The 12,838-nt window shown below is 38.5% G+C and overlaps 1 protein-coding gene across 1 annotated transcript in view; it reads right to left on the reverse strand.

Annotated features, from left to right (window-relative positions):
- PPP2R2B (protein phosphatase 2 regulatory subunit Bbeta) overlaps positions 1-2,722 on the reverse strand; it is a 464,394-nt gene extending 461,672 nt beyond the window's left edge. Inside the window, exon 1 of the mRNA XM_072630667.1 lies at positions 2,435-2,722. Within this exon, the coding sequence (XP_072486768.1) occupies positions 2,435-2,513 (79 nt within the window). The 5' untranslated portion in view covers positions 2,514-2,722. The remainder of the gene's footprint in view (positions 1-2,434) is intronic.
- Positions 2,723-12,838: the final 10,116 nt, after the last annotated feature.

A 12,838-nucleotide genomic window follows, 5' to 3' on the forward strand; every position in this document is an offset into this window, starting at 1 on the left:
AATCCCCTGATATGATCACATTTATCCGAATTCACATTGCTTGAAGTCATAATTTTGTAAAACATGATAATTGGTTCCAGACAGGCAGCTCAAATTTGAATAATTCAGCCACTTCAGGGGATTTTTTAATTTATAAGACCTAGTTATATTACAAAGAAATATTAAAAATGGTCTCTCCCCTCATGGAGTGGATAGTATAGTAGGAGTATAGCACAAATATGTTACCATGATAGAAAATTATATATGATTGTAAGAGGGATGCAAACAGATCACTCACTATGAGAGATCTGAGAGGACAAGGACATTACCAATTGAGGGAATTGGGGAAGGTTTTACAGAAGGGGTAATATTTGAGTTGAACTTTAAAGGGTGGGTTTTAATTCCTTTAAAGGAATTCAACAGGTAGAGAATAGCAGGGCAGGGATGAAGATGAGGATATTCCAGACACAGGGAACAACACGAGCAAAAGCACAAGAGAAAATGGGGGTGTGGCACATTAAGGTAGATTTCAGTAACCCTGTTCAGCTTGAGCCTAAAATATGTGAAGGGGAGTAACATGAGAAAAGATCGGCAAGATAAGATAACCTAATTGCAGAGGGTATTGAATGAAAGGTTACTCTAAATTTTGTTTCAGAGTCAATAGAGAGCTATATCAGGGTCTTAAGCAAAGGAGTATCATGACTATTCTGACTTTGTACAAAACAAGTATTTAATAAATGTTTGTTGAATGACTGAATGACTAGATCTGTTCATGAGAAAGATTATTCTGTTAGTGGAATTAAGGATGAACTGGAGGGAAATGAGAGTAGAAGCAAGGAGATTTGTTATATTAGTCCCACAAGGGTGGGAAAGAAGTTCTATATCAGAGTAGGATAGTCAGAACAGGCAGAAGTGAAGGAATGTGAGAACTATTGTAGAACTAAAGTTGATGGGAAGTGGAAACTGATTGTATATAACAGCTGACTGCTTCTTTGGGAATCTTACAGACCCAACCTATGAGTTGTGTCTCCCTACTATAGAGGGGTTACTTCTCTTAGCCATCAAAAGAAGATGATAGAGAGAGCAGGAGATTAAAAAATAAAATGATATTTCTCTCTCTATATATATATATACATAAATATATATATATACACATACTTACATATAGATTTTAAAGTCAAGATCACTGGCAAGCTAACAGTCATCCCTGTCTTCTGTGACATTTCCCTGGAAGTTCTGATGGAAAAGAGCTTGGCTGCACTGTCCCTTATATTTCATTCCTCTCCCATTGAAAATACACAGCCTTATGCCCAGGCTTCTTCCTTTATAATAGGGAGGAATGTCATCTGCAAGTTTTCCATAAATACTGATTTTGCAGTTCAGTCCTGGCACTACTTTTCTTGAGACCACACTGACTCTTTGGGGCTCTCTCTTCTAAGCCCATAGCTATACCAGGCACTGATTATACTGGCTGACAGAATGCCAGGTGATTCACTAGTGAGAGTTCTCAAAATCCTTCTTTTTTCAGGAGTAGCAGAAAGAGAACAAACAGACCAATCTGATGCCAGTGGTGCATAAGAGACAAGTAGACAAACAGTTACAATGGGAATGCTGAAACCTACAGTGCTCAGGAGATGGAGATTTTTAAAAAATGTTTAGAGTACACACACACACACACACACACACACTACGTATACACATATATACAAGATCCATGCTAGACTAGAAAGCAGTTTTGGAGACATTCCCTTAGAGCCATAAATAATAAATAATTCGGTCACTTCAGGGGATTTGTTATCTGCACTAATCTGGACCTAGCTATATTACAAAGCAATGTAAAGTTTAGGTATGATGGTCTCTAAAAGCATTAACTTCAGTTCCTATGAAAATAGCATTCAAGCAAGTGCAGAAAGTCGGCTCTGACCTTTTCAGCGCGCCACATAAGTATAGACCAAGTGAACAACTCCAACGCCCAACAAGCACTATACCGTTACGTCAAAAGCCCAAATCTATTTGGCTAATTGCTGTCTTGGGCATGCCCCAAGTTATTACACAGACAGTGACAAACTTGAGAGCCTAAGAAAACGTGCCTGGCAGAATCTAGTGAAAATCTGTCTTGACACCAGTTTTGATGACTTGTTTGCATGCTAAGTGTGATCAAATGAGAACCGGCAGAAACATTCTAGAATGTTTTTCCCATCCATGTCAGGAATCACCTTTTTGACATAATCATGCTTTTTTTAAAAAAGTCTTTCCTTGAGGGAAGAATCTCTATCTAGAAGGCAGTCAGGCTGATCTTACAAGCAAATCGAAGTCTGTCACCAGCGAGCTTTTGCCAAGAACAGCAGTCATCTAGAATCTGTGAAAGGCAGTGTCAGCAGAGCTTTGGGGGAAGTCATACACCCATCCCACTTGCTTTCCACCCTCCCAGATACCCGCCCTCTCTGGTCGGTACCTTCTGTGTGGCAGCTGGAAGAGAGGATGGTGTTCGGAGGTCGGAAGATGTAAGGCAGGTAACGAGAAAAGCATTTCATCTTCCAGAAAAAAAAAAATAATTCTAAATCAAAAACCAGTTTCCTGAATCCATGAGGATTCTTTTGGCTTTCCAGGCAGGCTACATCACCGATAGGTTTATGTAGGATCTCTCCCAGATCTGCAAAGCCAGGAAGCCTGAGGAAGAACTGGCCGTGGACCCCATTTTGCCATCAGCACCAGGAAGAGCTGCTTACATTTCTGCATGCAGCTCAAACTCAGAAGCCCCCAAGCAAGCCGGGATATAAGCACTTCATTGGCTGGAGCTCATCAGTGCAGGATTTGCTGAGTAAGTCAGTCCTGCCTGTAAACACACACTGAACAACACTGTCCAAAATCAGCTTCCACCTTTTTCCTTCTCCTGGTCAGTTTCTCTTTCAGAAATAGAAATCCAGCAGGATACAGGAGCAGTGAGGATAAATGACCATCTCTTATTCAGCTAGAAGATCAGATGAAACAAAGGCAGCACACAGCCCTGCTCCAGGGAGAGCCTGCTGCTAAGAAAGTAGCCCTGTCATGCCAGGGATCTCAGGAATATTAAAGTACTGTGCAATGAAATGGGTCTCTGTCCCTGCTTAATCTAGATCGGATTCTTTCTTCTTGGTCTTATTCTCCTTCTTTCTAATACCAAAAGGAGAACAAAGGGGCTATTTATCACTTAGGTGAACCAGAACATAACAAGGTTGAGGAATCGGTGACAGGGGACTAACACTGACAGATTTTGTGTTCCACAACTGTGTGCTTGCTTTTTTAAAATTTTTTTTGCTTCCTGCCAGCACTCACACAAGAGAAGCAACTTCAGCTCAGAGTGGATTGCTGTTTAAAGCCACAGTATAAGAATAGTAGAGGTTGAATTCAAATGAGCTGCCTGTTCCTCAACATATACATGGATCTTCACATAGGTGAAAGGATTGGGGTCAGGTCAGTTATGGAACAATATACTCCTGAATGAAAATCTGACAAGGCTAGAGTAAAAGGAGAAAATGCCTACTACATTATAGTCGTGTGAAAAGTTTTGACCATAGCCAACTCCCAAAGACCATCTCCTAAGGTATAAAAGTTGAATTCTTCATCCATAGGGTACTCAAACTAACTAAATCAGAGCAAGGAAAATTGAAGTGTCCCCGCCCCCCTACTCAGAACAAAGTGATGAGGTTAGAAACATTATGCCAAAGCAAATGCAGAGCTCCCCTTTTGCCTAAGCCAAGACTGGTTAGAGATGACCACTGCTGCTGAGGACAGAGGGCAGGGGCTGGCTTCTCAAACCAAAGCATAAAATTAGTCTAGTAAATACCAGTTAGTCTTGTTATCTCATAAACCCCAATTCTACTTGTTCTCCCAGTTTTGAACTATCTGCCTGACCCCAAGGCTACATCCTTCTCTTGCCTCATGAAATATATGATCCTCAGATATTGATTCATGCTTGTTTGTGATCCTAACCCGTGCCCTGCCTCCAGCCCCTCTGTTTAGCAACTCTTACCCTAAGCCTGGCAGGGTCCAAAGAAACATCACAAGATGTACTAACTGTCATCATCTCATTATTAACTGTCTCATACTTCATTCAAGAAAAGAAGATGGAAATACATCATTCTACATGGAGATAAAGAGAAAATAAAACTCTCCAAAGTCCTATATAACAAACACCAACGGCAAATTTTAAGTACCAGCAAAACTCTTCAAACAGTGCGATTTTTAGAAGACTTAATGCAAACATGCTTTAAAGAAACAATTTCAAGAGTTTATGACTTTCAGCTTTTTAATGACTTTTAAGACTTTTTTAAAAAATTTATCATTGGGGGAATATGTTAGATTACATCAGAGGGCAGGTCACTGTTGTTCCAGCCAGTGTGGTCACAAGGCAACTCTTTGCTTTGCTCCTGACCCTCACCTTCCACTTATGTCTGTATGATGTCAAACAACCAGTTGATTCAATTTAGTGAGGCAACAAATCAATTCAGTGGGAAAACAATCTATCTCATGACCAATATTCCCTGAAGAGAGAGCCTAGCCATGGAAACTGAATTGCTGGTTCATTCTAATGAGACTGGGGCATTTGGAGGGTTATTTCTAAAGTAGAGAGGTGCATATACTTCCAATCTTCTTTGTCTAGATGATCTGGCTTGGCTTCATGGAAAATCACAAATTCACTGGAGAAAAACACACACTAATATTTCCCTGATAATATATTCAGAATATGAAAACTAGTTTTAGCAACAGATATGTTTTTTAAAAAACCCACTGTCTTCAGAGAGAAAGTGGGAATTTTTGCTCCCAGGTCAAATACCTCAAACTAGGCCTGGGGCAAGTAGCATGCTGGAAGGCCATAGGGATAGCAGAGGACATGGGCAGAACAGAGTACACACTTGCTGTAGCTTGACATAATGCATCTTCTGATTTTAATTATCCTTGCTAATCTCTCTTGTTTCTATGCTTCTGTGTCAGCACTCCCCAAATTTAGTGCCCTGGGACAAGGCCCAGATCACCAGCCTTTTTTTCCAGATCTATGTACAGAACATATATACAAAGTTTAGATAAAACTTTATCCTTGTCCTCACGGAGATCATAGTCTACTAGGAGAATAAGACTGAAACAAATAACTCTAATGCAGACCGTTACATGATTAATGCATTAGGATTATAAAACAAAGTATTTCATGAGATGAGAAAATAAAATGATGGTTGAACCAAGGAGGATTACGCCTCAGTAACTGATGAACAATCTTCAACCTTTGCAATCAAACAAAGTTACCAAAACTCACTCTAGCAGCCTGCTTTCTGTTACCTCTTTCTCCAATTATTTAGAATCATATAATTTACAGTTAGAAGAAATCATGTTCTTCAACCTTCTTTATTATACAGATGGGAAAGCTTAGATCCAGAAGCATTAAGAGACTTGCTCTGATTCATGCAGGATTGGGGAATCTGCAGCTTCAAGGTGACATGTGACCCTCTAGGTCCCCAAGTGTGGCCTTTGGATTGAATCCAAACTTCACACAACAAACCCCTTAATAAAAGGATTTGTTCTTTAAAACTTGGACTCAAAGGGCCACACTTGAGGACCTAGAGGGCCACATTGTCCTAGGGGCTGCAAGTTCTCCACCCACCACACCCCCATCTCAAATGGTAAGGTAGAGAGTTAGCATTGAAGCCTGATGCCTTTTGCTTCATATCCAGTACCCTCCAGAACCAAACTGCCTCCTCTCTCCTCTCAAGTTTTAAAGGTTATTGTCTGGATAACTCATTTGAGCACTTTACCTCCAGCCTAATGTACTTAGTTAACTACTTCCCGTGAGCTCTTTTTATCTCCCCAATGAGCTAATAAGTTCTCAGAGAGCAGGGCAGTCAAGAAATATCTGCCAAATGAATGGTATGAATCTCAATTTCCTCTTCTGTAAAATTGTGGGCTTTAGTTTGTTGATCCCTGTAGTACCCTCTAATTGCCCTGTTCATTGGGCTTCTATGAATGAATCTCCACTGATGCCTTACTGCTATAAATAGACATATCCTTGTAATCTAGCTAAGACTATTATTACCTCAACGTGAAACAAAAAGCCAGATATAGCCTATATCTAAATCCTAGGAGAACCACTTCTAAAGTACCTGGTTTTCCCTGCCTTCATCTGAAAAAAAATCTCTCCAAACCCCAAGGCAGGACTGTAATCACCCCAGAGCATGGGGGATCAGTGATCCATGTGAAGCATCATGGGACCCAGGTAGAATTTCTTCTATGGCCCTCTCCACTGCCAAAAGTTATTTACTATGTGATGAGGAAGACTTTAAGAAATAATTTCCAACTCAGCATTTCCAACTCAGAAGACTTCTTGGTCTCCCTACACAGCGATGACCTTGACTCTTTTCTGAGTCAAATAACATTTTGCTTATACCTCTCTGATGCACATATGTATTTATGAATGATATCACAACATTCCAAATCTATTGGGGGTGGGGGGGAGCTCAGTATTCTTCATTCAATCAACAATCAAAAAACAAGCACTTATTAACTGCCTTCTACATACCAGGTACTAAGGTTACAAATATAAGGAATGAAACCTTGCCTCCTCTTAAGGATCTTCTGTTCAAATGGAGAAAGCATCAAATACACATTTAAATATATACAGAGTAACTATAGTACAGATGAAAACAAGATAGTTAAATACAAAATGGTTAGGGAGGGCTTGGGCAGCTAGGTGGTGCAGTGTATATAGTACCAGTCATAGAGTTAGGAAGACCTGTGTTCAAATACAGCTTCAGATACTTACTAGCTATGTGATCTGGGGCAAGTCACTTAACCCTGTTTGCCTCAGTTTCTTCATCTGTAAAATGAACTGGAGAAGGAAATGGCAAACTACATTGACAAGAAAACCCCAAATGGGGTCATGAACAGAACAACAGAGAGGGCTAGCATTGGGGGATCAAGAAAGACCTCCTGCAAAAGGTGATACTTGAACTGCATTTTGGAGGAAGAGAGAGCTTCTGTGAGGTAGGGGCAAGAAAAGAGTTATTTCAAGCATGAGGGATGTCCACTGCAAAGGCGCAGAGATGGAGATAGAATTCACTTACGAGAAACAGAGAAAAAGCCAGTTTGAGGGAATCTCAGAGTAAGGGAACAGGAGTAATGCAGAATGAAGACAGAAGGATAGATGGAAACTAAGTTCTTAAGACATTTAAACTATAAACAGATAAGTCAATATTTTATCCTGGGGCAGTAGAGAGCTACTGAAGTTTGAAACAGGAGTGACATGGTCATATCTACACTTAAGGAAAATTACTTTGGCAACTATGTATAGGATAGATTGGAACAGGAAAAGACTAGATGCAGGGAGACCCACTAGGAGGATGTTACAATAGACTAGGTGAGAGGTTACAAGGTCCCCAATTAAAGTGGTTGCTATGTGAGTAGAGAGAAGAAATCATATGTGAGAGATGGTATGGAATTATAAACAATAAGATTGGGCAACTGATTGGATAAGGCATGGGATAAGGGAGGATGAGGAGTCAGTGATAATGCCAAGGTGACAAAGCCAGGAAACTAAAAGAATCTTGGTGTCTTTGACATAAATAAGGAAACTTGGAAGTTGGGTGATTTGGAGGGAAGGATAATGAGCACAGTTTTAGACATGCTGAGTCATTTCTGGTGATGGTCATCAAGATGACTGGGGGACTTTCCACATCATTGTCCAGGAAGAAGCGGGGGAAAAAGGAATAAAAAGAGCCAAGAAGTCTTTGTTTTTCTTTCTGAAACATACAGAAAGATAGTGATAAGAAATGACAGAAGAGCTACACCATGAACCTCCACCTACTATGTCCACGTGGTGAGGTTCCATGTGCTGGAATTTGAGCCTACTTAGTTCTGACCTTTTGAAAATTGGAGGCAATAGCATACATTCTACAGCCCAACATTTGTCATGTATGAATGGAAGTTATATCTCTTTTTCCAAGAAAGGAATCAGTTTTGAATTAAAGGGATTTTGCCTTATTCATAACAGGATCATAACATGATCCATTGGAGCCTATAATATTCCAGGTGTATGTGAGTAAGAAATGAGATAATTCCCCCTATTCCAAACACCTAAATGATAACTTGTTGTTATGATGATTTAATATTTCCAAGCATGACCAAGCAGGCAGATTCCTAGTATATCAAGGAGTTTTTTTGCGCATGTTATGGCTATTTTTGTTTATGTTGTAGTCCTGCTCTACACACTAACTAGACTCCAAGCTCCATGGGGGAAAACCTGAGATACAAAATGGAGATAATGATATTACCAACTTCACAGTGAAGATGTATTTATAAAAGCACTTTGCAAACCTCCAAGTACAGATGTAAACAAACTGTTGCTATGAGCTATATACCCTAGTATATATGCATGGATATTCTCTAGTATGTACATGTACATGTATAGTATATATACCCTAGTATACCTGAGTGTATACTCTGAACACAGCAGCTGTTAAGAAATGTCTATTGAATGAATTGCTGTTGTAGACACTACCCCCTTCACCAGAATCTGAGACTCAGTAGGATCCTCTTGGAGCTTCAGGATTACCGAAGCAGCAGCACACACTTTTCATCTTCAGCATAGGACCTTCTTCTTGAGTTTAATTGACCAAGGCAATGAAAGAAGTGGAGAGACTCTCTTATTTTTAACTTTGTTTTTTTGCTCTTATCTGTCTGACTGAATTCTCTATCAGCATCCTGTCACCAGCAACAGTATAAGAATCTACTAAAGTCATTGCTGGCTGGCCAGATACAGATCAACAGCTTACCCATTGGAAAGAAAAATAAAGAAAGGTCTTCTTTTCTTCAGGCATCTAGGTGATGCATGGAATAGAATGATGGCGATGGAGTCAGTAAAAGACCTGAACTCAAATTCTACCTCAGATAGATGGTAGTCATGTGACATGAGGTAATTTATTTAGTTCCTCTATGTCTCACTTTCCCCATTGGTCAAATGGGGGGATTGGACTTAATTTTCTCTCTCTTCTTCTAAGCCTATGATCCTACCTTCATATTCTCATGTCCTCCCATAGCTATTTCTGGGACTCTGTTAGTACAAAATCCCTGAATACAGAGTCCTTTTGCAACTACCCTGTCACAAAGTGAAATAACTAATTTTAGCCCTAACCAGGTGTCCTATGTCCATCCCAAAAGCTGAATAGGCAAAGGACAGAAAACAAACTGAATTGCAAACTCTGTATACCTTGTGGGGAATTTTTTTGCTCAGTTGTTCAGATATGTTCGACTCTTCATGACCCCATAGACCATAACACTCCAGGCCCTTTTATCCTCCACTATCTCAAAGTCTGTCCAAATCCATGTTCATTCATTTTCATGACACAGTATTTGGCCCTTATACCTTAACTTTTAACTCATGCAGAGCAGGTATGTGGGGTATGTTTTCTCAATAAGCATTCAAAAACATTTTAGGGATACAACTTGTGATTAAGAAATAAAAAACACTAAAACAATTAGAGAGGGCCCAGAAGTCTCATGCCTCTCTGATCATCAGTATTTTCTTCAAGAAGAATTGGAAAGCTATAGCCCATACAGAAAAAAAGTGACTGTGTCATAACAGCAGTCAGGTAGCAAACATTTTCAGTGCTTACTATATTCCAGGCACAATGCTAAGTGCCAGGAATACAAAGAAAGGCAAGAACAGAATGGGAATAGTTTCTGAATCAGCTTTCTGTATCTAGGTAGACCATTGACTATTTAGAACAAGATCAAAATCAACACCAAAATAAAAGGAAAGAGATGAAAAAATTGTATATAATGACAATAACTCCAACCTGATATATTCAAATAAACCTTGTAGACTGAAATTGACAACAAGATAAAGGCTGATTCCAGTTATCAACATTTTCTGTAAAAGTGTAACTGAGGGAAACCATGTGGTAAAGGAGAAAGAATGTTGTTTCTGGAGTCACGGGGTCTGTGTTCACATCTCTTCTGCCACTTAGTGTGTGACCTTGGGCAAATCATTTAACATCCCTGGTTCTCAGTTTCCTCCTCTACAAAATGAGGGAATTGGACTAGGCAGCTTCAGGGGTATCTTTGAGCTCTAGATTTATGATCCTCCAATAAAAAGCTTTCACTACAATAAAGAGGTCAAATGGACCCAGAAACAGCACGAACCAGCAAACCTTTGCTCTCCTTATCAAGTCATGAAGGGCAGTACCAGTAAAGAATTCACACTCATTCACAAAACATTAGAATCAGGTTATGAAAAGTGTCACCTCACAAAGCAGCTAAGAATAGTAAAGAGGAGGAAAATTAATCTTCAGAAAGCTTGATGTGAGATCCAATGATCCCAGAAAATTCCAAGAGTATTTTTAAATGGGGAAATGGTGAATAACAAATAGGAAAAAATGAAACAGATTTTCCAGGATTTCTATAATGATGTTTCCATCTGATGACAGTGAAGTTAATACACTAGGATACTAACACCTCAACCCCCAATATTCTAGATGAGGAATTTGAAAAGATGAAATGAGAATGAGCAGATGTACTACATCAAGGACACCCAAGAGAAGTCTATGTTAGAAGCAATGCAAGTTTTTTTTAACATAGAGGAAACTGATTTTTAATATATCTGAGAGAATAACTCTGAATAATTAGAAAAAATCACAATAATATTATTACCCAAAAAAAATGACCGAGAGGACATCAGTAATTACTGACTCACTTGCCTACTTTCTCATCTCTACAAGATTTTTCTGGGAGTTATCTACATATCTATAGATCCTTAATGTAGAAGTCTCCCTGATGAAAATAAGGAAAGGAAGGACTTGATAAACAACTTTCTGTAGCAGATCACATCTTATATGATCAACTAAAGGTAAAGAAAATGTTGCTTTATTTATTATTTGTTGGGTTTTTTTAAAAGGATCTGAATTGGCAGAAGAAAAGGTAAGTTTGATGACCGTCTTTCCATAAAATGTCTCCCACAAATATATGAAAATCATATGTTATCCTTCATAGATACAACCACGGATAACTCTGTTCAACAATTTTCTACCAACGTTAAGGGGGACTTTAAACAGGGCCTGTAGTTCAAATGTGGCTTCACACACTTAATATTACTAGCTCTATGATCTTGGGCACGTCATTTCATCTCTGTTTGGTTCCATTTCCTCAACTCTAAAATGGGCATAATAATAGCACCTCCTTCCTAGGGTTGTTGTAAGGATCACATGAGATAATATTTGTAAAGCACTTAGCACAGTATCTGACACATAGTAGGTGCTTAACAAATATTTCTTTTCTTCCTTCATTTCCAAAGATGTTCATCACTGGTAGATGAACCAAGTTTTGCGTATTATAACCTACAAGGAATCTTGAGTGATTTTGACTTATTCATGGGAGGCAATCTGTTGAAGGAGAACCTTTAACATGATGTTTTGCTCTACAGAATGAAATCTTTTATTGTCAACAAGCAATAGGCAGAATGGGATCTTATATTCTCTACAGATTTCCTTCAGTTGTGCATCTGGAGAAAGATTATCTGATGAAGAACGCTATGAAACTCGACTGTTCCCTTCCTTTACTATTATCAAGCATACCCTCAATATGTGTATAGATTACAATTATATGAGTTTTGTAAAGACAGGAAAGTAGGCATAAAGGTCGATAATTAGAGACAGGAAGATAGAATAGAAAAGTAGTTGGCTTTGGAGTCAAACAACCTGGGTTCAAATTCTAACTCTGAAACTTTTATTTTATAAAGAAAATATACTGTGTGGAAATACAATAATAAACTATGCTATGTGACTTGGGGCAAGTAATGTTACTTTTCTGAGCCTCAGGGTTTTTTTAATCAGAAAAATGAGGTGGGGTAGATTACAACTGTTACAATCCCTTTCAGTTGTAAATCTGACACATCTTCATCTTTTTTTCTTTTTTTCTTTTTTTTTTTTTAGTAATAACAAGATTGGTCTCTTTCCCATTTGCATTTGGAGCACTTTTCCCAAGCACTTTTCAGAGATCTTTCATATCAATATTTATTGCCCTTAAAACCATGCTACCTCCATTCTAGATTTCTTTCTCTATTTGTTCTAGTACAGTTGATCTCCACATTTTTGTTTTCTGTAGGACCATTTATTCTTCCTCAGGCAGAAAATTGGAAAACATTATATTAGTGTTCTGATGTAGTGACTAGAATGTCATGGGTAAAGAAAAGAGATTAATGGAGAAAAGAGTTTGTTACAGAAATTTGTACAGATATTTTCCATTTTACACTTGTTTGTCCATCCACTTTCATCCTTAAATGCCATAGGGATGATCTGGCTTGTTCTCCAGCCAAGCTTTCAATATTTTTTTCTTTAACTATTTCTTGCTGTTTTATGAGGCAATAATGCTAATAATCTTTCACCATTCTTCTCCATAGGATTGTACAAGTGAATTTTTGTTCTGTACTGGCATTGTCCTTTGGCTGCCATATCTTTCCTCTTGGCAAAAAGATAAAGTATTTTATGACAGAGGCAGTTTCTATGGTTTTTATTTTTTCTCATTGTGGTGGTAAGCTAAACATCCTTAGGAAATGATGATAGTCTGAGTCTGTCTGTCTTCTTTTATCTATTTCCCATTTTTTAGGATCAACAGCCTATTTAAATAGGTCATATTCGAGTTGCCTCAATTGCATAACATAGCTTCTCATTATTATTTTTTCCTAATTTTTGCCTTTGTTCTTACAAATTGATGTCCTGACTATATGAAGACAGCTGACTCAGAAAGAGCTCTTACAAAGCTTGTCTGTTGCTCCCAATTATCTAAAATATAATCAACAACTTTTTGTAACACAATTAGGTACATTCCATGTTCAGTACCT

This window comes from Notamacropus eugenii, chromosome 1, assembly GCF_028372415.1.
Source record: "Notamacropus eugenii isolate mMacEug1 chromosome 1, mMacEug1.pri_v2, whole genome shotgun sequence".
Lineage (NCBI taxonomy): Eukaryota > Metazoa > Chordata > Mammalia > Diprotodontia > Macropodidae > Notamacropus > Notamacropus eugenii.